Source organism: Crocuta crocuta, unplaced genomic scaffold (assembly GCF_008692635.1).
Source record: "Crocuta crocuta isolate KB4526 unplaced genomic scaffold, BGI_CrCroc_1.0 scaffold528, whole genome shotgun sequence".
Lineage (NCBI taxonomy): Eukaryota > Metazoa > Chordata > Mammalia > Carnivora > Hyaenidae > Crocuta > Crocuta crocuta.
Window position 1 is genome coordinate 566,956 of NW_027530010.1, and position 23,291 is coordinate 590,246.

At 41.5% G+C, this 23,291-nt stretch overlaps 2 protein-coding genes across 2 annotated transcripts in view; both read right to left on the reverse strand.

Moving 5' to 3' along the window:
• The window catches only part of NUP210L (nucleoporin 210 like), a 67,135-nt gene extending 62,463 nt beyond the window's left edge, over positions 1 to 4,672 (reverse strand). Inside the window, exons 1-3 of the mRNA XM_077764042.1 lie at positions 4,612 to 4,672; positions 3,741 to 3,847; positions 3,009 to 3,149 (exon numbers count right to left, since the gene is read on the reverse strand). Of these exons, the coding sequence (XP_077620168.1) occupies positions 3,009 to 3,149; positions 3,741 to 3,847; positions 4,612 to 4,672 (309 nt within the window). The remainder of the gene's footprint in view (positions 1 to 3,008; positions 3,150 to 3,740; positions 3,848 to 4,611) is intronic.
• Positions 4,673 to 8,212: 3,540 nt separating this feature from the next.
• On the reverse strand, positions 8,213 to 23,283 carry LOC144231551 (nuclear pore membrane glycoprotein 210-like). Its single transcript, XM_077764043.1, has 6 exons — positions 23,232 to 23,283; positions 21,115 to 21,267; positions 11,208 to 11,339; positions 9,828 to 9,921; positions 8,546 to 8,696; positions 8,213 to 8,236 (listed from the first exon to the last, which is right to left on the reverse strand). The coding sequence occupies exons 1-6, from the start codon at positions 23,281 to 23,283 to the stop codon at positions 8,213 to 8,215; spliced, it is 606 nt and encodes a 201-aa protein (XP_077620169.1).
• Positions 23,284 to 23,291: the final 8 nt, after the last annotated feature.

Genomic DNA, 23,291 nt, shown 5'->3' on the forward strand with positions numbered 1-23,291 from the left:
AGTGCAAGAGGGGGAACAGAGGGTCTGAAGTAGACTCTGCGCTAACAGCAGAGGGCCCAGCCCAGGGCTTGCACTCACAGACACTGAGATTACGACCTGAGCCAAAGTCGGACCCGCAACCAACCAAGCCATCCAGGTGCCCCTGTGAGATTTTCATATAACCTAGAGCAGCAGAAATGAGTTTTGTTTAAATCAAGGGGCGTCTGGCTGGCTCAACTGGTTAAGTGTCCGACTTAGGCTCAGGTCATGATATCCCAATCCATGAGTTCAAGCTCCACGTCGGGCTCTGTGCTGACAGCTCAGAGCCTAGAGTCTGCTTCAGATTCTCTGTCCCACTCTCCCTCTGCCCCTCCCCAGCTCACACTTTGTCCTCTCTCAAAAATACATAAACATTTTGGGGCGCCTGGGTGGCTTAGTCGGTTAAGCGTCCGACTTTCACTTAGGTCATGATCTCGCGGTTCGTGGGTTCGAGCCCCGCGTCGGGCTCTGTGCTGACTGCCAGCTCGGAGCCTGGAGCCTGTTTCGGTCTGTGACTCCCTCTCTCTCTGACCCTCCCCTGCTCACGCTGTCTCTCTCTCTCCTAGAAATAAATAAAATATTTAAAAAAAAATACATAAACATTTAAAATTTTTAAAAAAACAGGGGCGCCTGGGTGGCTTAGTCGGTTAAGCGTCCGACTTTCGCTTGGGTCATGATCTCGCGGTTTGTGGGTTCGAGCCCCGTGTCGGGCTCTGTACTGATTGCCAGCTCAGAGCCTGGAGCCTGTTTCAGTCTGTGACTCCCTCTCTCTCTGACCCTCCTCTGCTCACGCTGTCTCTCTCTCTCTCTCTCTCTCTCTCTCTTCTAGAAACAAAACAAAACAAAACATTAAAAATTAAAAAAAAATAAACATAGCATCAAATCAGAAAAATAAGTAAAAAATAAATGAAATTTCTCAATTAAACAGAAGTTTTTGGGGCACCTCAGTCAGCTGAGAATCCGATGCTCAGGTCATGATCCTAGAGTCATGGGATTGAGCCCCATGTTGGGCTCTGTGCTGAGTCTGGAGCCTGCTTAAGAGTCTCTCTTTCTCTCTCTTCCTCCCTCCCATTCATGTTCTTTCTCTAAAATAAGTAGATAAATAAAAAGTAAAAAATAAAATAAAATAAAAAGTTTGCATGCCAAAATAAAAAGACCACAAACCAAGAGAGTCTACAGGCCACCCCTTTGTGATCTCTGTCATGGAAAGTCCTATAAAACCATGTTAAAGAGTTTAAACTTCACCTTAAAATCAATGGGATGCCACCAAAGGAATTTTAACAGTAAAGACATAATTTCTGTAGTTTTTAGAATACAATTCCAGCTCAGGGTGATTTCTGAGGTAGGAATACCCCTTAATAACTGCTATGACAGGGGTGCCTAGGTGGCTCTGTCGGTTAAGTGTCTGACTCTGTCTCAGGTCATGATCTCATGATTTGTGAGATCGAGCCCCATGTCAGGCTCTCTGCTGTCAGCAAAGAGCCCACTTTAAATCCTCTGATCCCCCCTCTCTCCGCCCCTCCCCCACTTGCACACAAGTGCAAACGTGCTCTCTCTCAAAAATTAAAACATTTTTTAAAAAGTTAAAAAAAATAACTGGGGTGCCTGGGTGGCTGAGTCGGTTGGGCTCAGAGGCTGGAGCTTGCATCGGATTCTGTGTCTCCCTCTCTCTCTGCCCTTCCCCTTCTCATATTTTCTCTTTCTCAAAAATAAATAAAACATTAAAAACAATAAAAATCAGGGGCGCCTGGGTGGCTCAGAAGTGAAGCATTCTACTTGATTTCAGGTCATGATCTCACAGTTCGTGGACTTGAGCCCCATGTCATGAGCTCATTATGTCAAGCTCCACACTGGGTGCAGAGATTGCAAAAGGAAGGAAGAAAGAAGGAAAGAAGGAAAAAAACTGCGATGAATGTCTAGGTGAAAAACACCATGGAAATAGTAAGAAAAGGGCTGGGAGACATTCACAAGAGCTGACATTCAACAGTGTACTGAATGCAGCAGGTGAGGGGGAAGGAAGAGTCAAGGGCCACTCTTGGGATTTTGTCTTAAATAACCAGATGAAAGGATCTGTGGAGAAAAAGTAGGTTTGGGAGATGAAGATAAATTTGGCAGGCTGTTAAAAATGAGAAACTTAAAAATCAGAAATCTGGCATTATATCATATAAAGATTAACCAAAAGAAAAAATGTACAAAGAAATTCAGTTACGGCTTTCACAAGAATAAAAAATGGAAATAATGCAAAAAGTTCAATGTTGGCGGCATGGTCAAATAAATTGACATATTAATTCTTTGGATTTTCAGAATAGACTCTATGTAGGCCTGACACACAAGGAAATATGCACATGAATATATATTTTTTAAATTTTAAGTAAGCTTCATGCCCAGTGTGGAGCCCAGTGTAGGGCTTAAACTCAAGACCTGATCTGAGATCATAACTTAGATGCTTAACCGAATGAGCCAGTCAGGCACTCCTAAATAATTTTTTAAAGGAATCTCAAATGGTGTATATATATGTATATATATACAATGACCAGAAATACAGACATGAGAAATAACACAAACTGCAACAAGAAATCTGTACAGGAATAAGTTACCAAGTATATGGTTTATTGGCTTTTCATTTTTATTGAAAGATAAAGATGGAATACGCCATGTATCTGCTTGTAAATCAACAAGTCAGCCAAGCCTCATCAGTATTCTCAGGATTTAAAAATTATCCTTTAAATTCCCACCTGGTGTGGGTGCCTGGCTGGCTCAGTCGGTTAAGCATATGACTCTTGATTTCAGCTCAAGTCATGATCTCACAGTTCATGAGTTCGAGTCCCACATCAGGCTCTGCGCTGACAGTATGAAATCTGCTTAGGATTCTCTTTCTCCCTCTCTCTGCACCTTTCCTGCTCACTCACTCGCTCTCTCTCTCCCTCCCTCTTAAAAAGTAAATAAACTAATAAAAAATTTTAAATAAATAAAAATACATAAGTTCCTACCTGGTAAATGATGGAAGTCAGGGATGCATTTATCACCACGACACCACTTTTCAGGGCTTTTACTACATGGTAAGACCCATTTGCTGTAGTGAGCTGCTCTTCAAAGTACTCTTCTAGGAACTGGCACATAATCCTAAGATTCTGAAAATTAGCCCAATAGCAACACAAAATGGGAGACGTTTTTTTCACTAAAGCCAGCTTAATCCCAAAGCATTAGAAAAAGGTGTGGATACGCAGTCTAGGGATAAATAAAAACAATATCTTTGCTCTCATCATGGAAATTCTAAATTGGAAAGATGGAATTTTAAAATGATACTAGTTTTATAATAGCAAATGATCAAAAATAGAGTCAAACCTTATGTAAATTTGGGTTTAATTTTTGCCGTTCTATATGTTGACGGTTTTCAGGGAAAAAAACAAAAGGGCACTAAAATGTGGGTGCAGCACTGCCATCTGCAGCGCCACTGATGCCCACCCTGCTGGGGGCGACCAGCTCAAGGGAGTCGGTGCATGAGACCCTCTCCACCTCTTCTCTATAATTCTCACTGAAATATATATTTTACTTCTGGTTTAGCATTTCTCAAGGACAGAACTATTCAATAACAATCATAAAGTACTAACTTTAAAAGTAAAATAAGGAAGCAAAAGGAAAAACCCTTCCTAGCCAGAAAGACGGCCCACTCAAGAAGTCATCCATACAAGGGGCTAGAAAAATACAAAAAAGACACTCACATCTGAAATATAGACCTTTGTACTGCTTTTATCAAACACTTCTACTGTAATGGCATACACCTGTCCCACCTCTAGACTCCACCGGTCTCCAGGTTGAACTGTGAAATCTATATACAAATCAAGAAACCAAAATATCAGAAACGGCCAACATTTTTCTATAATGAATTAAAAAATGCAAACTTATAAAAACACATTCAATGTCCAAAACTTGCTAACAGATGGTTTCCAAGGTTGACCTTTTGGTTGCATCAAGTTGTGTAATGATAATAACAACTGTGTAAAGATCCAGGCTTCACACAGTTCAACTCAGATATAAAGAAGCACTCTCACTTCTATCTGTATACAAAACAAACCACAATTTTGCTCATTCCTGATGCATCAGGCAAGATTTCAGCTTCTTTAAGTCACGTTAGATTGATGGCGACCTAAGGACATTAGTATTCTTTTTTCTTTGTATATAAAGTCTCTTTTCCTAACCCAATACTGTATCACATGGATCTTCATATTTTTTCACAATCTGTTTCAAGACGCTTCACTCTTGCAGACAGCACATAAACCTTAACAGTGCAAGAAAACATGTCAAATGAAGGTTAAATTTGAAGGTTAAAGAGTGACTCTAGGGGCGCCTGGGTGGCTCAGTTCGTTGCGCATCCAACTTGATTTTGGCTCAGGTCATGGTCCCAGAGTTATGGGACTGAGCCCTGCATAGAGCTCCATGCTGAGCGTGGAACCTGCTTGAGATTCCCTCTCTCTTCCTCTGCTCCTCCCACAGATGCTCGTGCTCTCACTCTCAAATCTAGTTTCTAATACACTCTTTCTAGTGAAATAGTTTAAGCTATTCATTTTTCTTAAGATTATTATCTAAAAATACCTAAAAATCCAGGCTCTACAACATATATGGTGCAATTTGGGAGTCCAGACACGGATCTCATATGGACATCTTAATTTCTGCTTAAGGAAATCATATGAGCCAGAGTTGGGTGAAAAGAGAAATGTGAGCTACCAAAGAAAAAAATAAACACACAAACAGAAACAAATGAAAATCTTATCTTTTATTATCTGTTGGGAAGCAAAAACTTAAATGTGTACACTTCTGAGAATAGACTGAGGGATGCAGTTATCACAGGAATCAAGTATTCTTGAATTTCAAATAAAAAAAATTTTTTTTTAATGTTTTATTTATTCCTGAGAGAGAGAGAGAGAGAGAGCATGAACAGGGGAGGGTCAGAGAGAGAGAGACGGAGACACAGAATCTGAAGCAGCTCCAGGCTCTGAGCTAGTTGTCAGCACAGAGCCCGACGCGGGGCTCGAGAACCGTGAGATCATGACCTGAGCCGAAGTCAGACGCTTAACTGACTGACCCACCCAGGCGCCCCTGAATTTCAAATTTAAAGAAAATAGAATGATAGAAAAAAGATAGTGGTCCATGCTTTTAATATTCATTTAGCTGCCATGGTGCTTGGGTGGCTCAGTTGGTTGAGCATCTGACTACTGATTTCAGCTCAGGTCATGATCTCATTGTGGGTTTAAGCCCCACATTGGGCTCTGGGCTGACAGCAAAGTCTCCTTGGGACTCTCTCTCTCTCTGCTCCTCCTCTGCTTGTGCTCGCCTTTCTCTCAAAAGTAATATTTAAAAAATTGAAAAAGTGAAAATTCCTCTCAACTCCATTTAACAAATTTTTTTTTAATATTTTTTTTTATTTATTTCTAGGAGAGAGAGAGACAGCGTGAGCAGGGGAGGGTCAGAGAGAGAGGGAGTCACAGACTGAAACAGGCTCCAGGCTCTGAGCTGGCAGTCAGCACAGAGCCCGACGCGGGGCTCGAACCCACGAACCGCGAGATCATGACCTAAGCGAAAGTCGGACGCTTAACCGACTAAGCCACCCAGGCGCCCCCAGGCGCCCCCCATTTAACAAATATTAATTAAGCATCTACTGCAGAAAATACCATACCATTTTGCTCAATTACTCATGTAGAAATAGGAAAGAACAAATTAAATAAAAGTCACACAAATTTCTTCAAGGTATTTTCCCCTTGTCTCCTAATTATACTTTAACAGAGGTGGCAAATAAGCACTGAAATCAATAGATCCCAAGTTCCAACCATTCTTTTCTCTATCTACCCTTTGTTAGAAATTATGGCAATAATAATTTACAGTTCTTTGTTAAAAATAAAACCTATACAAAATAACTATAATTTTACCAAATTACTTTATCAAGGAACACCTCTACCATGCTCAGGGAAACAGAGATTAGCAGCTAAAACTTGAAAAGGATACTTTTATGGACAAAGACAAGGTTAGTTTGGCCCAGTTGGACGGCAGTCACTGTGGCTGTTTTCTCATCCAATAAAGCTACTTTCCCAGAAAGAGACCCATTATATGCAACTCTGGGATCTTGTAACTCCAGTGTATAGTGTTCTAGGGGGAATTCCGCCTCTGTAAGACACGGAAGATATATAAATATAACAAGAGCAGCCATTGTAAGAGACAACAGTAAACTGCTGGATTAGAAGAGGAAAATCAGGAAGCAGGATTAAATAAGAGTATGATCTGTTTCTAATTTCCTTCTCACTACGATTAATTTTGACATTTGGCCATTTGGGGGAAGAATATTGTATGAGTTAATTGTTGATGCAGCTTGCATTCTTAAAAACCAGTGAACTGAAAGTAGCAGGGAAGATCCCCACTAAGTAAGGAAAGGACTAACGTTAATGGATCCAAGGCACACTTTATAAACTGAATGGGACTTCTGGGATCAACAGTGTTGAGTTTTCAGTCAAAGAACTGCGCTTCTCAAGAAACAACTTTTGCAGGGCACCTGGGGGGCTCAGTCGGTTAAACATCCAACTTCGGCTCAGGTTAGGTCAGGATCTCACACTGTGAGTTTGAGCCCTGCGTCGGGCTCTGTGCTGACAGTTCAGAGCCTGGAACCTCCTTCAGATTCTGTGTCTCCCTGTCTCTCTGCCCCTCCCCCATTCATGCTGTCTCTCTCCCTCTCAAAAATAAACTAAAATTTATTAAAAATAAATTAAAAAAAAACTTTTGCAAAAATCATTGAAGTCCCTTCTGGTAAAGTTTCCTCACTTGCCCTATAAAAACTAGTAACAGGGGCATCTGGGTATCTCAGTAGGTTAAGCATCTGATTTCAGCTCAGGTCATGATCTCACAGTTTGTGAGTTCAAGCCCCATAGTGGGCTCTGTGCTGACAGACAGTTCAGAGTCTGCTTGGGATTCTCTCTCTCCCTCTCTCTCTCTGTTCCTCCCCTGCTTGTGCTCTCATTCTCAAAATAAATACATAAACTTAAAAACAAAAAACAAAAACAAAAGCTAGTAACAGAATTCTGAAGCCCATAGGCACTGACGCTAAGCATTAGCCTGTTCAAGATATGGGGACCATCTCTGTCCAATATTATCTCAGGTAGAGCACTTAAGGAATACTTTATCACAAAATCTACAAACACAAAGTACTACATAAGGTGGGGCTGCTTTTCTCACTGTCAAGAGGAAGGATTAGGAAATGTTGAGTCTTAGGAAAAGATAAATCACCTTACCTGTCATTCTCCCCTGCACCATTTTTGCAACTCGGTATTTAATATATGCTCCTACTAACAGATAAATATCATGGGATGGTATAAGAAATATATTCTCCAAAACTAGCAGACGTATCAATGCTGCTGCCACTTTCTAAAAGAGGAAGGAAAAAAAAAAACAGGTTCCATGGGGAAAATCCTGAAGGTCATCTTCCCTGTTAAAAATGTATTTCTTACAATTTTCTTTTTAAAATATCTTATAGAGGGGCACCTGGGTGGCTCAGTTGGTTGAGCATCTGACTTTGGCTCAGGTCATGATTTCACGGCTCATGGGTCTGAGCCCCACATCGGGCTCTGTGCTGACACCTCAGAGCCTGGCACCTGCTTCAGATTCTGTGTCTCCCTCTCTCTCTGCCTCTCCTCTGCTTGTGGTCTCTCTCTCTCTCAAAAATAAATAAATAAACATTTTTTATTTTTATTTATTTTTTAATAGTTTTTTTTTAATGTTTTATTTATTTCTAGGAGAGAGAGAGAGAGACAGCGTGAGCAGGNTAAGCGAAAGTCGGACGCTTAACCGACTAAGCCACCCAGGCGCCCCAATAAACATTTCTAAAAAATATCTTACAGAAATTTAAAAATGCTTTTCTGGGGTGCTTGGGTGGCTCAGTTGGTTAAGTGCCTGACTCTTGATTTCAGCTCAGGTCACAATCTCATGGTTTGTGAGTTTGAGTCCTATATTGGGCTCTGTGCTGACAGTGCAGAGCCTGCTTGGGATTCTGTCACCTTCTCTCTCTCTCTGCTCCTCCCCCACTCACACTCTCTCTCAAAATAAATACATAAACTTAAAAGAAAATTAAAAAAGAGTCAGACACCCAACTGACTGAGTCACCCAGGCACCTCTCAAATGACTTTTCAATTAAATGACCAACTATTGACCCAAATCATATTAGATTAGAGGGCTTCCACTATAGACAAATATAAGAAACAATTATTTTCGGGGGGGCGTCTGGGTGGCTCAGTTAGTTAAGCGTCCTACGTTTGATTTCCACTCCAGTCATGATCTCATGGGTTCGTGGGACTGAGCCCCGCATCAGGCTCTGCACGGACAGTGTGAATGGAGCCTGCTTGGTATTCTCTCTCTATATACACCTCTCCAGCTTGTGCTCTCTCTTTCTCTCTCTTTCAAAAATAAACATAAAAAAAAAAAAAAGAAGAAACAATAATATTCCATGGGCAAGATTCTTCAATCTAAGTTTATGGCACAAACTTTTTACCTTATAGAATGGTTCATAAATCCGAACTTTTACAACAGCAGCACCAGTTCTGATCCCAGACACCAAAATCATATCTCCTTGTTTCTCTTCTTTTTCCATCTTGGCTATATACACTGGGGGAGAATATTCTGCTTCAGAGTATTTCAGAATCCTTAAGAGATAAAATAAAGTTTGTTTCTAGTGTAATCAAATAATGAGTCATCTTCCAAAAGGCCCTAAGAGACTTTGAACAGTCTCTTCTAAGTCTATACAGTGTAAAAAAGTTTTATATTTTGTTTTCCACAGGGTTAGCTAGAACAAAAGTATTTAATGTGTCTCTGGCAAAAAACTATTGTGGGACTAAAACTTGGGACTAAGAGCTATTTCTTAGCACTACAGACAAAATTTCATACTCTCATCCACTCACTGTACTTCAGCTTGTGCAGATAGCACACACAACAGAACTGCCAGAAGATACACCTGGTTCGAACAACTATATACCCTGAGCTCACGAATTCCTCTGCAGTGGTTCAAATTAAACAATGATAAAAGTACCTATGCCCACACCATATGTCATTCTATCAAAGACATTTCCCCCTGGCAAATTTATCTGTTCCAGAAAAGTCCAGATGATGGGATTATCAAAGTCTGTATGAGTGGCTGCTGCTCAGTGTGCCACCCAAAAGCAAATGTCTCCTTTATTTATTTATTTATTTAAATATTTTATTTATTTGTTTGTTTGTTTTAATATTTTTATTTATTTCTAGGAGAGAGAGAGAGAGAGAGACAGCATGAACAGNTGAGCTGGCTGTCAGCACAGAGCCCGACACGGGGCTCGAACCCACGAACCGTGAGGTCATGACCTGAGCCAAAGTCGGACGCTCAACTGACTGAGCCACCCAGGCGCCCCACAAATGTCTCCTTTAAAGTCAGGGGTGCCTGGGTGGTTTAGTTGGTTGAGCGTCCGACTTTCGCTCAGGTCATGATCTCGCGGTTCGTGGGTTCGAGCCCCGCATCAGGCTCTGTGCGGACTGCCAGCTCAGAGCCTGGAGCCTGTTTCAGTCTGTGACTCCCTCTCTCTCTGACCCTCCCCTGCTCACACTGTCTCTCTCTCTCTCTCCTAGAAATAAATAAAAAAAAACATTAAANCAGAGCCTGGAGCCTGTTTCAGTCTGTGACTCCCTCTCTCTCTGACCCTCCCCTGCTCACACTGTCTCTCTCTCTCTCTCCTAGAAATAAATAAAACATTAAAAAATAAATAAATAAATAAAGTCAGATGGTTTATGTTTAGTTTCAATGTTACCTAATTTTGCTAGACAATTCTTCTCTTGCTGATTCTTTATCCTGGGCAACGCTCCACACAAACATCATCCCTGCCAAACTACTAAAAGTATTTCCTGTAAAGCAAGCCAAAAGCAGACAAGAAGAATCACATATTCAAAAAATATTAAGGTATCTTTAACAAGAAAGAAAAATCTAACGTTTTAGGCCTCTTTCATTAACAAATAGAAGCACAATCATTAATGAATTAAAACACATATCCTAGGAAGATCCCTACACAAACAAAAGTGCTGTTGCTACACAAACCTTCTGTTTGTAGAAAGGACTCCAGCTGATTGACTTCTGGCTGACAAAATTATGCCACTCTTTGTGTTGCTTTCTACATAAAGGCCACCTTATAGTCTACGTCACAGTTGACAGGCATCCCCAAACCCCGGTCCCTCCAACGAAAAGTTTTATAAAAACTAGATTCCAGAATATTTATAAAAAAATTACGCTTACAAAAAGCATGGCAATAGGGGCGCCAGGGTGGCTCAGTCAGTTAAGCATCTGACCCTTGATTTCGGCTCAGATTATGATCTCGCAGTCCTGGGATCAAGCCCTGTGCTGAGAGCACAGAGCTCTCTTGGGATTCTCTCTCTCCTTCTCTTTCTGCCCCTCCCCACTCATGCTCTCTCTTCCTCAAAATAAATAAAACAATTTTTAAAAAGTGTAGCAATAAATTTAAATGTTTTAAATACTATATTATACATTAGTATAATACACTAAAAGCAATATAAAATCAGTTTCAAGAAGGATAAAATTATAAGACTTTTTCACAGGTTTACACATAATCCCCCTGGCCTATAGAAAGTAGACTAATCAAAACAGAGCTAGTAATAAATTCCAAAAATAAATTATATTCTTAATGGCTGATCTAGGCACCACCAGCTCAGTGGCAGAATCTGGATTTTTTTGTTTGTTTGTTTTTAATGTTTTATTTATTTTCCTTGAGAGAGACAGTGAGCAGGGGAGGGTCAGAGAGAGAGAGGGAGATACGGAATCTGAAGCAGCTCCAGGCTCTGAGCAGTCAGCACAGAGCCCGATGTGGGGCTCGAACCCACAAACCATGAGATCATGACCTGAGCTGAAGTTGGACGCTTAACCAACTGAGCCACCCAGGTACCCCAAGAATCTGGATTGTTAAAAGACTTCTGAAGTAACCAATAATTAAATAAGCAGAAAAATTTTATGAAAATATGTAGTGAATATATTGAACCACACTCACGTGCATAATCTTCATATAAAAAATAAATACGATTTCTAACCTCTAATATCTCAAGTTGGTTTTTTCCAAGTACCAAACACAAGGAAGTATTACTTCATTTTAGGTAATTTTCTTGAATCCTCTGAAGTCCTTTACCTTCAGCATCCAATGCCCTCACCATCAGCTCCAGCGGTGAATCATCTACATACAGCTCCCGGGTTCGAGATATAATTTCAATGCTGTGAATCACATCAACCTTAACATCGCAGCGCAGTTCATGGTCAGTCACTATGATGAACCCAAAAACTGAGAATTTAATTCAGTAGGTCATGAATCTATTAAATGTCTCAAACATTCAATGACTTATTCTATATTATAAAGAAGAAAGGCTGTAACAGTTGCTTTCACCCTGTGGAAGAAAAGAACACAAGGACAAAACGCCACAGTTTATAAGAGACAATAGGCCAACAGTGGTTCTCAGACACTGATCTACAATGATGTTTCCATTCAGCCACGGAAAAATTAGAAAAGAAAGAATTTTAACATAGTGATTAATGAAATTACATGTATTCACTTTAAAGTAATATACTTGGGGCGCCTGGGTGGCTCAGTCGGTTAAGCGTCCGACTTTCGCTCAGGTCATGATCTCGCGGTTCGTGGGTTCGAGCCCCGCGTCGGGCTCTGTGCTGACTGCCAGCTCGGAGCCTGGGGCCTGTTTCAGTCTGTGACTCCCTCTCTCTCTGACCCTCCCCTGCTCACGCTGTCTCTCTCTCTCCTAGAAATAAATAAAACATTAAAATAAATAAAATAAACTGTTAAAAAAATAAAAAATAAAAAAAATAAGGGAATATACTTTAGGGGCACTTGGCTGACCCAGTCATTGGAGTGTGTGATTCTTGATCTTGGGGTTGTGAGTTTGAGCCCCATGTTGGGTAAAAGAAATTACTTAAAAATAAAATCTTAAATATAAAATAAAAGAATATACTTTATTATTATATTATCTCTGAGCTTTGAAGTTTTAAATTTTTAATGAAATCATGGTAGATTTTTAAAATATATTTATTTAGGAAAGTAAAAGGATGACCATATGTCCTGCCAATAAATTTCTCTATTTCTAATTTTTTTTCTGGACTATGAGGTTAAAAAGCCTGGAAACAATGTATTAGACCCAACCAGAGTTCCAGTCAACAGAGCCATAACGAAATTCAGAAACAAAAATAGAAACAGTAAAGAATGAATTGCGGAGGTAATAAAAATTATTTTGTACTGTCTTTTACCAATATCCCCACCTCTCATATTTACCATGTGTTAGAGACTGCCTACATAGCTGTTTTAACTACACAGTGTTACTTTCAGCTTCATCTACAAGAAACAAAAGCAAAGTAACTACCACTGCAATACCCAAAATTACTAGTGGACATCAAGGGTAAACTCTGTCCCTAGTTGTGGATCTGCTTTTACAGAATTTTTATATTAAAGGAAAATGTTAACTTAGATAAATACAGGCAAGTACCCTTCAAAAAAGGCCTAGGAGTATCAAAATATGCTACTTCAGGCAAAGCTAGCCCTCCTTCCATAATAAATACAAAAAATGATTTATTCATCCTGGGACTACTTTATATTTACACTGGAATTCAATAAATAAGTAAACATACTGTAGATACTGAGTGGCAGGTTTCTCACCAGCACAAAAAGAAATTATGTGGTGGTACAGGGTTAGAACCAAAGATATCAGTACCTCATGTTTGTATTAATATATATGCAGATAAGTGGAAACAGAAACAAACACAGATATATGTACACACATGGGTTAGTGTATATACATATACTTCCTAGCACGGTCCACTGAGAGGGCTTAGAAGCCATGACATTACAGTAGCAACCAGCACACTAGCAGCCAGATCTTGGTTTCTATCTACAATTCTCTAACAAAAAGAACCAGGACTCCCTCAGGAAATGGCTGGTCAGGGAAAATACAAGATGAGCTTGGCTCACCTTATGGTGCTAAAAAGTAAGGAAGTACTAAAACTAATTATTTAATTAAGATCGGGCAAGCCCAAAGGACACTGGAGTCAATCTGAAAGAGTTCCCAATGGCCAAAGCCAGAAAAACAAGTAACAAAATAAATTATGATAATATTGAATTATAAACCAAAAATAAATATCCATGAGTTGATACTTATATAAATAATGAATGAATATATGAGAACTTGTTTGTAAGATATAGGTTATTTTTCTTACAGAAGAATGCTATTAAAGTGTGGAAAGGATGAGGGAAATAGAAAATCACCATCAGGGGCACCTGGGTAGCTCAGTTGGTTAAGCATCTGACTTTGGCTCAGGTCATGATCTCACAGTTCCTGAGAGTTCCTGCATCAGGCTCCAAGCTGACATCGCAGGGCCTGCTTAGGATTCTCTCTCTGCTCTTCTCCCACTTATGCACTTTCACAGTCTCTCAAAATAAATAAGTAAACTTTAAAGTTCAGTCGGTTAAGTGTCCGACTTTGGCTTCGGTCATGATCTCAGAGGTTGTGAGTTCGAGCCCCATCTCTCTCTCTCTCTCTCTAAAATTAAACGTTAAAAATTAAATAAATGAAATTAATGTATGAAACTTTAAAGATGAACAAGATGTATTGAAGTGTCCCTCAAGTATTTATTAGTTACTGTAGTGGTTTTAATAACAAATTCTTTGACACTCCTCCCTCCAGGAGGTGAAGCTTAATTTCTCTTCTTTTGACTGTGGACAAAACTTAGTGATGATTTTTAATGAAAGCATACAGAAAGTTACTTATTGGAACTTTACAGTGGAGAACTCTGATAGACACTACCTTTAATCAAGTGATCAAGCTTAATATCACTAGTGATAAATCATGTTGATATCATGTACCCCCTGACATAATGCATTGGGAAGGGCTCTTTGCTTCTGTTGTTTTCCTTCTAAAAATCCATAAACCAGTCTAATCATGAAAAAACATCAGAGAGATCCAAACTGAAAGACATTCTACAAAATACTTGATCAATACTCTTTAAAAAGTGCCAAGGTCATGAACGTTAAAGACTGAGAAACTATCACAGGTCACAGGAGACAAAGGAAACACAACAACTTAGTTTAGTAATGTGGTGTCTTGAATTAAATCCTGGAGCAGAAAAAGGACATTAAAGAGAACATTAAAGAAAACTGGATGAAGAGCATACAGGAATTCTTTGTATGATCTTTGCATGGCTTCTATGAATCTAAAATTATTTTAGGGGGGCACCCTAGGTGGTTCAGTCAGTTGAATGTACAACTCTTGATTTCGGCTCATGATCTCATGGTCTGTGGAACTGAGCTCCACAGCTGGGCTCTGCCCTGAGTGTGGAGCCTGCTTGGAATTTGCTCTCCCTCTCTCCCTGTCCCTCTCCCACTCCCACTCTCTGTCTCTCTCTTTTTTTTTTTTTTAAATGTTTTATTTATTTCTAGGAGAGAGAGAGCCAGCGTGAGCAGGGGAGGGTCCGAGAGAGAGGGAGTCACAGACTCTGAAACAGGCTCCAGGCTCTGAGCTGGCAGTCAGCACAGAGCCCGACGCGGGGCTTGAACCCACGAACCGCGAGATCATGACCCAAGCGAAAGTCGGACGCTTAACCGACTAAGCCACCCAGGCGCCCCTCTGTCTCTCTCTTAAAAACCAAACTAAAATTATTTTAAAAATGTACTTGATTGATCTCTTACTTAATATTTAATTCCAAGGACGGCAAAGGAAGGAAGGTGACCTTGGGTAATCTACACTAGATAATTAAGCACTGCATAATCTAGCACTAAGTAAATGGGAAATTAAATACTTTTCTTCTGTGAAGAAATACATAGGGAAACGGTAGGACAGAAGCAGCTGTGACCTTACATAAAAAATATGAAAGGCCTTATGTGCACAATGACTACCCATGTGACTGCTTTAACAGGAGAAAGCTTTTCAATACCTGGCCACTGACAATAAAGAAAAAAAAGTTACTTTTTACCTTGTATGGTTTGTAGGTAAATTCAGAGTACTTAGGAGAAATATCATACCTTCAACTTACCTTTTTTAAATATAAAAAGAAATGAATAACTTTATTAGATAATCTAATGAATATTCTTATCTATATGCCCATATTACTTCAGGTCCACACAGGAGTAAGGTAATGAAAAAAGAAAAATGAATGAGATAAAGAGGAGGAGAATTGACCCAGGGAGATGAAGGAGGAAGAATCTAAAAGAATGAAGCCAGTATTGCAAGAACCAAAGGGATGCAGAGCCAGGAACAAAAAAGAGGGAGTTGGGGCACCTGGGGAACTCAGGTCCTGATCCCACAGTTCATTAGTTCAAGCCCTACATCATGCTCTGTGCTGACAGCATGGAATCAGCCTAGGATTCTCTCTCTCCGCTCCTCCTGTGTTCGTTCTCTTTCTTCCTCTCCCTCTCTCAAAATAATCATTTAAAAAAAAAAAAAAGAGGGAGTGGAAATGGTAAACATTTCCTGCCTTGACTCTCATACCTAGCCTAGCTTCCAAATTAACTCCTCTTGATTATACAATTATAACCCACTGCAGCAACTAATCAACCAGTAATTTGATTAGTTTACAGGATACCAACATGCTGAGCATAGCACAAAAAGTACTGATCACCCTATATTATCTCCCCACACCAAAATCATTGTTATCGGAATGCTTTCTTTATACTCCAAGTAAGCTAAAATCATGCCTTCATCTTCAAACTCCTCTACCTGTCCTTTACCTAAGGTTAAAAATCTAGATTTCCCACTACAAAAAAAGCCATATTCATATATTCAGACTGCCTCTGAAGGATACAGAAAAGTGGCTGCCTCTTGGACAAAGTACATTAGAGGCTTTTCACTATATAACCTTGTGTATTCTTCGAAGGTTTTACCAAAAGGAGGTAGCACCTAGTCCAAACAGAGCAAAAATGAAAAGAAATCTAGCACTCTTACCTAATAAAACATGCCCACCTCGTCTCTCACCTCTATCCATCGTCTCTGTCCTAGCCACTAATTTGCTTAATACAGCTTCAACAAAAATATAAAATTCTAAGCACCCAAACAGGAGTGAACAATTTCTCTTAGGCATATACTTTTCTTTCACAATGTCCTCTCCTTCTTCTGCCTCCCCGATTCAGAGTGCTCTTTTCCACTCACAGGAGAATGTACCTGGTAGCACACAGAGAATCGCATTTATCATTGAGTGTTTCATCATATATGTACACAATTGTACTAACAGCAAATCTGGGAAAAGTGATATAAAAGATACTTAACTTCGGAATATTTACAAGTCAGATGAAATTAAGCTTGAGAGCCAGATTTGACATTCTTCCTAGCAATTGTGTAAATGATTCTTTTGATATCAGAACAATTTCACATAGTTAAGAGTAATAACATTAAAAATTGCCTATTGAGGGACACCTGGGTGGCTTCAGTTGGTTAAGTGTCTGACTTCAGCTCAGGTCATGATCTAGTTCGTGAGTTCAAGCCCCACACTGGGCTCTGCCTTGGTGGTGCAGAGCCTGCTTGCTATTCTCTCTCTCCTTCTCTCTCTGCCCCTTCCTCACTTGTGTGTGCTCTCTCTCTCTCAAAATGAATAAATAAGCTTAAAAAAATTGCTTATGTGACCAAAACAATTCTTTTCTGACCTTGGTATTCTTCTCTATCCATTGTAGCTGCCCTGCATGACATGTTCCTCAAGGATCTTCATCTTTGAGACTCCTCATACCATAGTTCACTGATTCTAAGACACTTATTTTTTGATATTCTAACATCTCTGAAATTGAGACTTCTGATAGCTGATGACATCTTACAACTGCTGTCAGCCAGGCAGTAGTCATGACATAGTTGCCATTGATTTCCTATGTGAAAACATTGAAAGTCTTCATCAAAACTTGTAGAATGGGTATTAGTAGGAAGAAAATCTGGTACCAATAGCGGCACACTCTTTAAGCCCCTGGGAGTCAAATGGTTAAGGAGATGGGGTAAGAAAGGTGGTAACTCAGATGTACTGGAGACCAAAAAAAAAAAAAAAAAAGTCAGTTCCATATAATGGCAAAGCTAACTTAAGAGGCCAATATTATATAGCTTTTAGGTGTTGTGGGTTTTTTTAAAGTTTTATTTATTTAAGTAATCTCTACCCTCAACGTGGGCTTGAACTCACAACCACAAGATCAAGAGTCACATGCTCTTGGGGCACCTGGCTTGCCCAGTTGGTGAAGCATGAGACTCTTGATCTCAGGGTTATGAGTTCTAGTCTCATGTTGGGTGTAGAGATTAAAAATCTTAAAAAAAAAAAAAAAAAAAGGGCGCCTGGGTGGCTTAGTCGGTTAACCGTCCGACTTTCGCTTAGGTCATGATCTCACGGTTCGTGGGTTCGAGCCCCGTGTCGGGCTCTGTGCTGACTGCCAGCTCAGAGCCTGGAGCCTGTTTCAGTCTGTGACTCCCTCTCTCTCTGACCCTCCCCTGTTCACGCTGTCTCTCTCTCTCTCCTAGAAATAAATAAAACATTAAAAAAATTTTTTTTTAAATCTTAAAAAAAAAAAAAAGAGTTGCACGCTCTTCCAACTGAGCCAGCCACACACCCAGCTTCTAAGTGTTATTGGTTTTAATTGCTCCTCTTGAGAAATACTGCAGTGCCAGCAGTCCTCATGGCACAGAGGATGTACTGTGGGGACAGACACAGAGACTAAAGATTCCCAGCCAAAAAGTATTACATATGAGGCAGAAATGATCAAGCCATTTCAGATATCTCTTAACCAGGGGGGACCTGGGTGGGCTGGGTCAGCTGAGGGTCCGACGTGGGCTCAGGTCATATCTCGAGGTTCATGCTCACTGTGTCAGCCTGTCCGAGAGAAACCTGCATCTGACCCTTTCTCCCTCTCCCTCCCCCACCTGCACTCTCTCAAAAATTAATAAAACATTTTTTATTATAGTTTATTGTCAAGTTGGTTTCCATATAACACCCAGTGCGCATCCCAACAAGTGTCCTCCTCCATGCCCATCACCCATTTTCCCCTCTGTCCCACCCCATCAACCCTCAGTTTTTTCTCTATTTAAGAGACTCTTACGGTTTGCCTCCCTCCCTCTCCTTAACTATTTTTTCCCATTCCCCTCCCCTATGGACCTCTGTTAAGTTTCTCCTGTTCCACTTGTAAATGAAAACATATGGTATCTGTCTTTCTCTGCCTGACTTATTTCACTCAGCATAATACCCTCGAGTTCCAATCACGTTGCTACAAATGGCCAGATTTCATTCTTTATTACCATGTACTATTCCATTGTATAGATAAACCACATCTTTTTTTTTTTTTTAATGTTTTATTTATATCTAGGAGAGAGAGAGAGAGACAGCATGAGCAGGGGAGGGTCAGAGAGAGAGGGAGTCACAGACTGAAACAGGCTCCAGGCTCTGAGCCGGCAGTCAGCACAGAGCCCGATGCGGGGCTCGAACCCACGAACCGTGAGATCATGACCTAAGCGAAAGTCGGACGCTTAACCGACTAAGCCACCCAGGCGCCCCTAAACCACATCTTCTTGATCCATTTGTCAGCTGATGGACATTTAGGCTCTTTCCAATAGGCTATTGTTGAAAGTGCTGCTATGAACACTGGGGTACATATGACCCTATGCATCAGCACCCCTGTATGCTTCGGGTGAATCCCTAGCAGTGCTATTGCTGGGTCATAGGGGAGTTCTACTGCTAATTTTTTGAGGAACCTCCACACTGTTTTCCAAAGCGGCTGCACCAGTTTACATTCCCACCAACAGAGTAAGAGGATGCCTATTTCTCCGCATCCTCGTCAGCATCTAGAGTTCTCTGATTTGCTCATTTTAGCCACTCTGACCAGCGTGAGGTGGTATCTCAGTGTGGTTTTGATTTGTATTTCTCTGATGATGAGGGATGCTGAGCATCGTTTCATGTGTCTGTTGGCCATCTGGATGTCCTCTCTGGAGAAGTGTCTGTTCATGTCTTCTGCCCATTTCTTCACTGGATTATTTGTTTCCGGGTGTGGAGTTTGGTAAGTTCCTCACAGATTTTGGATACCAGCCCTCTATCCAATATGTCATTTGCAACTATCTTTTCTCATTTCGTCAGTTGTCTGTTAGTTTTATTTATTGTTTCTTTTGCTGTGCAGAAGCTTTTTATTTTGATGAGGTCCCAATAGTTCGTTTTTGCTCTTGATTCCCTTGCCTTTGGAGATGAGTCGAGTTAAAAAGTTGCTGCAGTTGAGGTCAAGGAGGTTGTTTCCTGCTTTCTCTTGTAGGGTTTTCATAGTTTCCTGTCTCACATTCAGGTCCTTCATCCATTTTGAGTAGAGTCTAGAGCCTGCTTCAGATTCTGTGTCTCCCTCTGCCCCTGCTCGTGCCTCTCTCTCTCTTTCTCTCTCTCAAAAATAAACATTAAAAAAAAAAAAAAACCACAGCTTTCTAATAGACAGCATCTTCAATCATATGAAACATGATATACAAGTAAACTGAACTCTTTACTAACACAGTACAAACATACCACTATCAAAACATCTTAAAACTATACAGATAGGGGCGTCTGGGTGGCTTAGTCGGTTAAGCGTCCGACTTTCGCTTAAGTCATGATCTCGCGGTTCGTGGGTTCGAGCCCCGCGTTGGGCTGTGTGCTGACTGCCAGCTCAGAGCCTGGAGCCTGTTTCAGAGTCTGTGACTCCCTCTCTCTCTGACCCTCCCTTGTTCACGCTGTCTCTCTCTCTCTCCTAGAAATAAAAAAAAAACAAAACAAAAAAACCTATACAGATATTTCTGGCCTATCAATACAGCAATGAAGTGCCAGAAACTCTAGGATGCAAAATGGCCTGCTTTGATTTTGGGTACAAATAGCCCTTCTTGAGCTGCTCTGGTCTAAAACAGACTGGTGCAGTGCCTCCCAAACTTTAGTGTGCATGAGAATCACTGGAGAGCTTGTTAATTCCCTGGCTTCACTCCTGAGATTCTAATTCAGCAGATCTGAGATGGGGTCTGAGAATTTACATCTTTTTTCCTTAGGGGTTTTTTTTTTTTTTTTTTTTACAATTTTATTCTTTAAAAAAATTTTTTTTCAAGTTCATTCAGAGAGAGAGAGAAATCACAGAGGAAAGGCAAAGAAAGAGGGAGAGAGAGAATCCCAAGCAGGTTCTGCGCTGTCAGCACAGAGCCCGATGTGGGGCTCAAACTNCAAAAAAACCTATACAGATATTTCTGGCCTATCAATACAGCAATGAAGTGCCAGAAACTCTAGGATGCAAAATGGCCTGCTTTGATTTTGGGTACAAATAGCCCTTCTTGAGCTGCTCTGGTCTAAAACAGACTGGTGCAGTGCCTCCCAAACTTTAGTGTGCATGAGAATCACTGGAGAGCTTGTTAATTCCCTGGCTTCACTCCTGAGATTCTAATTCAGCAGATCTGAGATGGGGTCTGAGAATTTACATCTTTTTTCCTTAGGGGTTTTTTTTTTTTTTTTTTTTNCTGAACTGAAACCAGGAGCAAGACACCAACTGAGCCACCCAGGTGCCCCCATTTTTTTTTTTTTTTTAAGATTTTATTCTTAAGTAATCTCTACATCCATCGTGGGGCTTGGATTTACAACCCAAGTTCAAGAGTCACATGCTCCAGCGACTGAACCAGCTGGGCACTCCAAGGACTTACCCTGTAACAAATTCCAGGCGATATTGATGATGCCGATGACACAGGTTCGCAGACCACACTTTGAAAGCACTTGCTTTTATACTACCTTTTGCCTTGTTCAAGACCCACCTCAGCCCTTAACACACCTAAGCTAGTTCAAATAAATAATTCCTTCCTTTTTTTTATTGATTCAAATAGCTACGGTTTCCACTCTACATCGGGCACCATGCCAGCCAGGTACTAGACATATACATTAAAAAAAAAAGTCACAGAATAGGATACCACAATTACAGTTTATACTGTAGAATGCTTTTTTTCTACTTCATATTTGAAGCCAACACCATTTATATTATGTATAAAAGATATCAGATTATCCTACTCCAGATGAACAATTTCATAATGTATTTTCTCTCAACATACCTATCTCTCGAGCAAGGATAATACTGCTGAGGCGTGCGGGTTGGGAAGATTCAGCAATGAGCACAGCTTTTTGGGAACATAAGGTGCCATTTTCATATAAAGGCTCAACAGTTACTGCGTCATGATGGGTGGAATGCCTGCCAGAATAAAACACTTAAGAGTCTGAAATAAGAAAGTGGGTTAAAATTAACTTTTAGCGGAACACAGATTCTTATAGTTTTTCCTCCTTACATATTATCAGGTACAATTAAATTACACTTTAAAGTAGGGACCATGCTTAGAGACACAAGATTTCAGTGAGAGACTCATGAGAACCTTTCCCAATGACCCCTTGTACCAAGTTATACAAGTATTCTATTTCTCCCTCAATATTTTTTTTAAAATTCTTTTTTTAAAACATTTTTTATTTATTTCTGAGAGAGAGAGAGAGAGACAGCATGAGCACAAGAGGGTCAGAGAGGGAGGGAGACACAGAATCCGAAGCAGGCTCCAGGCTCTGAGCTGTCAGCACAGAGCCCGACGCGGGGCTCGAACCCACGAACCATGAGATCATGACCTGAGCCGAAGTCGGCTGCCTAACCGACTGAGCCACCCAGGCGTCCCTCTCCCTCAATATTTAAAACAAGCTTCTTACAGGGGTACCGGGGGGGCCTCAGGCAGTTGGGCCGCGGACTCCTGATTTCGGCTCAGGTCATGATCCCAGGGTCATGGGTTGGAGCCCTGCCACCAGCTCTTCACTGATAATGCGGAGTCTACTTGGGATCCCCTTTCTCCCTCTTCTCCCTGCCCCTTCCCCGCTCTCTCCCCTCCCCTGCTCTCTCTTTCTAAATAAAATTTAAAAACAAAATAAAACAAAACAAGACCGCTATATTCTCCACTCGGTCTGTAAACGCAGTGACGGGTTTCCAATCACGAGAGGCGTAGATTTCTCCTCTGAGGAAAGCACTTCCATCCAATGTAAACCTGGGCTGCTAAGGTGGAAAGGCTGCCTCAATCATGAGGTGTTTAAGTCCAACTCAAACAACAACAAAAACAAACAAAACAAAACCCAAAAACCTCCTGGGGCTTTGATGCTGAGCCTCCTTGCCTCAGGCCCGACAGGCGGCAAACAAACAAAACAAAACCCAAAAACCTCCTGGGGCTTTGATGCTGAGCCTCCTTGCCTCAGGCCCGACAGGCGGCGCGGGCACCGGGGCGCTGAGCGGGAGGTCCCCGGGGACCCCGAGGAGCCCAGACACCGGGGCCCTGGCAGCCGCCCACCCTCCGCGCAGCAGTGGCCGCCGACGCACGCCGTCACCCAGGGGAAGGCCCTGCCCACCCAACGGGGACCTCCTCCAGCCCCCCAAGTTCTCCCTTGTGNCCGGCGCGTGGCAGCGGGAGGCGCGAAGCCGGCCGCGTGCTCGGAGGGCAGCTTCCTGAAATCCTGGCTTCGAGGAAACGAACAAATTGTCGAGGAAGGGCTAACTTCTCCCAGCGTAATTTCTTGTTGCCTACCTTGTGGTCAGCTCCTAGCCAAAAAAAAAAAAAAAAAAAAAGTTTGGGCTGGTTGCGGTTTTGTTGGGGGGGCTGTAACTTCCAGGCGGCATCGGTCGGTGCCCGCAAATGGAAATCCTTGCAGCCGCGGTCATGAACAGCTGACTTTGCCAAGGGAGCGGTGTCGTTTTTATTAGGAGTCAAACCTGTGTCCGGCCTCAAGGCCAGAGCGCAGGGAAGGCCGGGCACTGGCGTCCGGAAGGCTGCCACGGAGGCTTCCGCGCGCACAGCCGGTCTCTGAGCAAACACGCCTGGTTAACTTAACCTGTGCTCTCCAAGTACCCAACAGGCTGTCGGCTCAGAGTCGGCCGCAGGGCAGTGTGTGAACAGAGCCTAACAAATCCGTGGCTTAGAAGAATTAACACAGTTGTGAAGGAAAAGCACTGAACATGGCAGTGCTAAGTTAAGTAGCCTAGAAGAGGCCTGGCACATAACTATTAACTTCTAACCCTCACACTTACCCTGATAATACACATTATCTTTACACATGAATAAATCTGCTTGTGTCCATCAGGACATACAAGTTAAGAATCTGAGCGGAGTCTGAACCCAGTTTGGTGGTCTGCTTCCACGGCGAGCGTTACCACACGCCGTTGCCACCACCCATGAAGATCTGAGTTTTAGCTCAAACCTCATGGTTCTTG

Excerpts from the sequence above, each read along its gene's own strand:
- LOC144231551 (XM_077764043.1), bottom strand. The coding sequence starts at position 23,283 with ATGAGGTTTGAGCTAAAACTCAGATCTTCATGGGTGGTGGCAACGGCG. Across the intron at positions 11,340-21,114 it reads TATCCTTGCTCGAGAGATAG|TGACTGACCATGAACTGCGC; the intron begins GTATGTTGAGAG and ends GGTTCATCATAG. Across the intron at positions 8,237-8,545 it reads TTTATGAACCATTCTATAAG|TGGAAGCCCTCTAATCTAAT; the intron begins GTAAAAAGTTTG and ends ATTTGTCTATAG.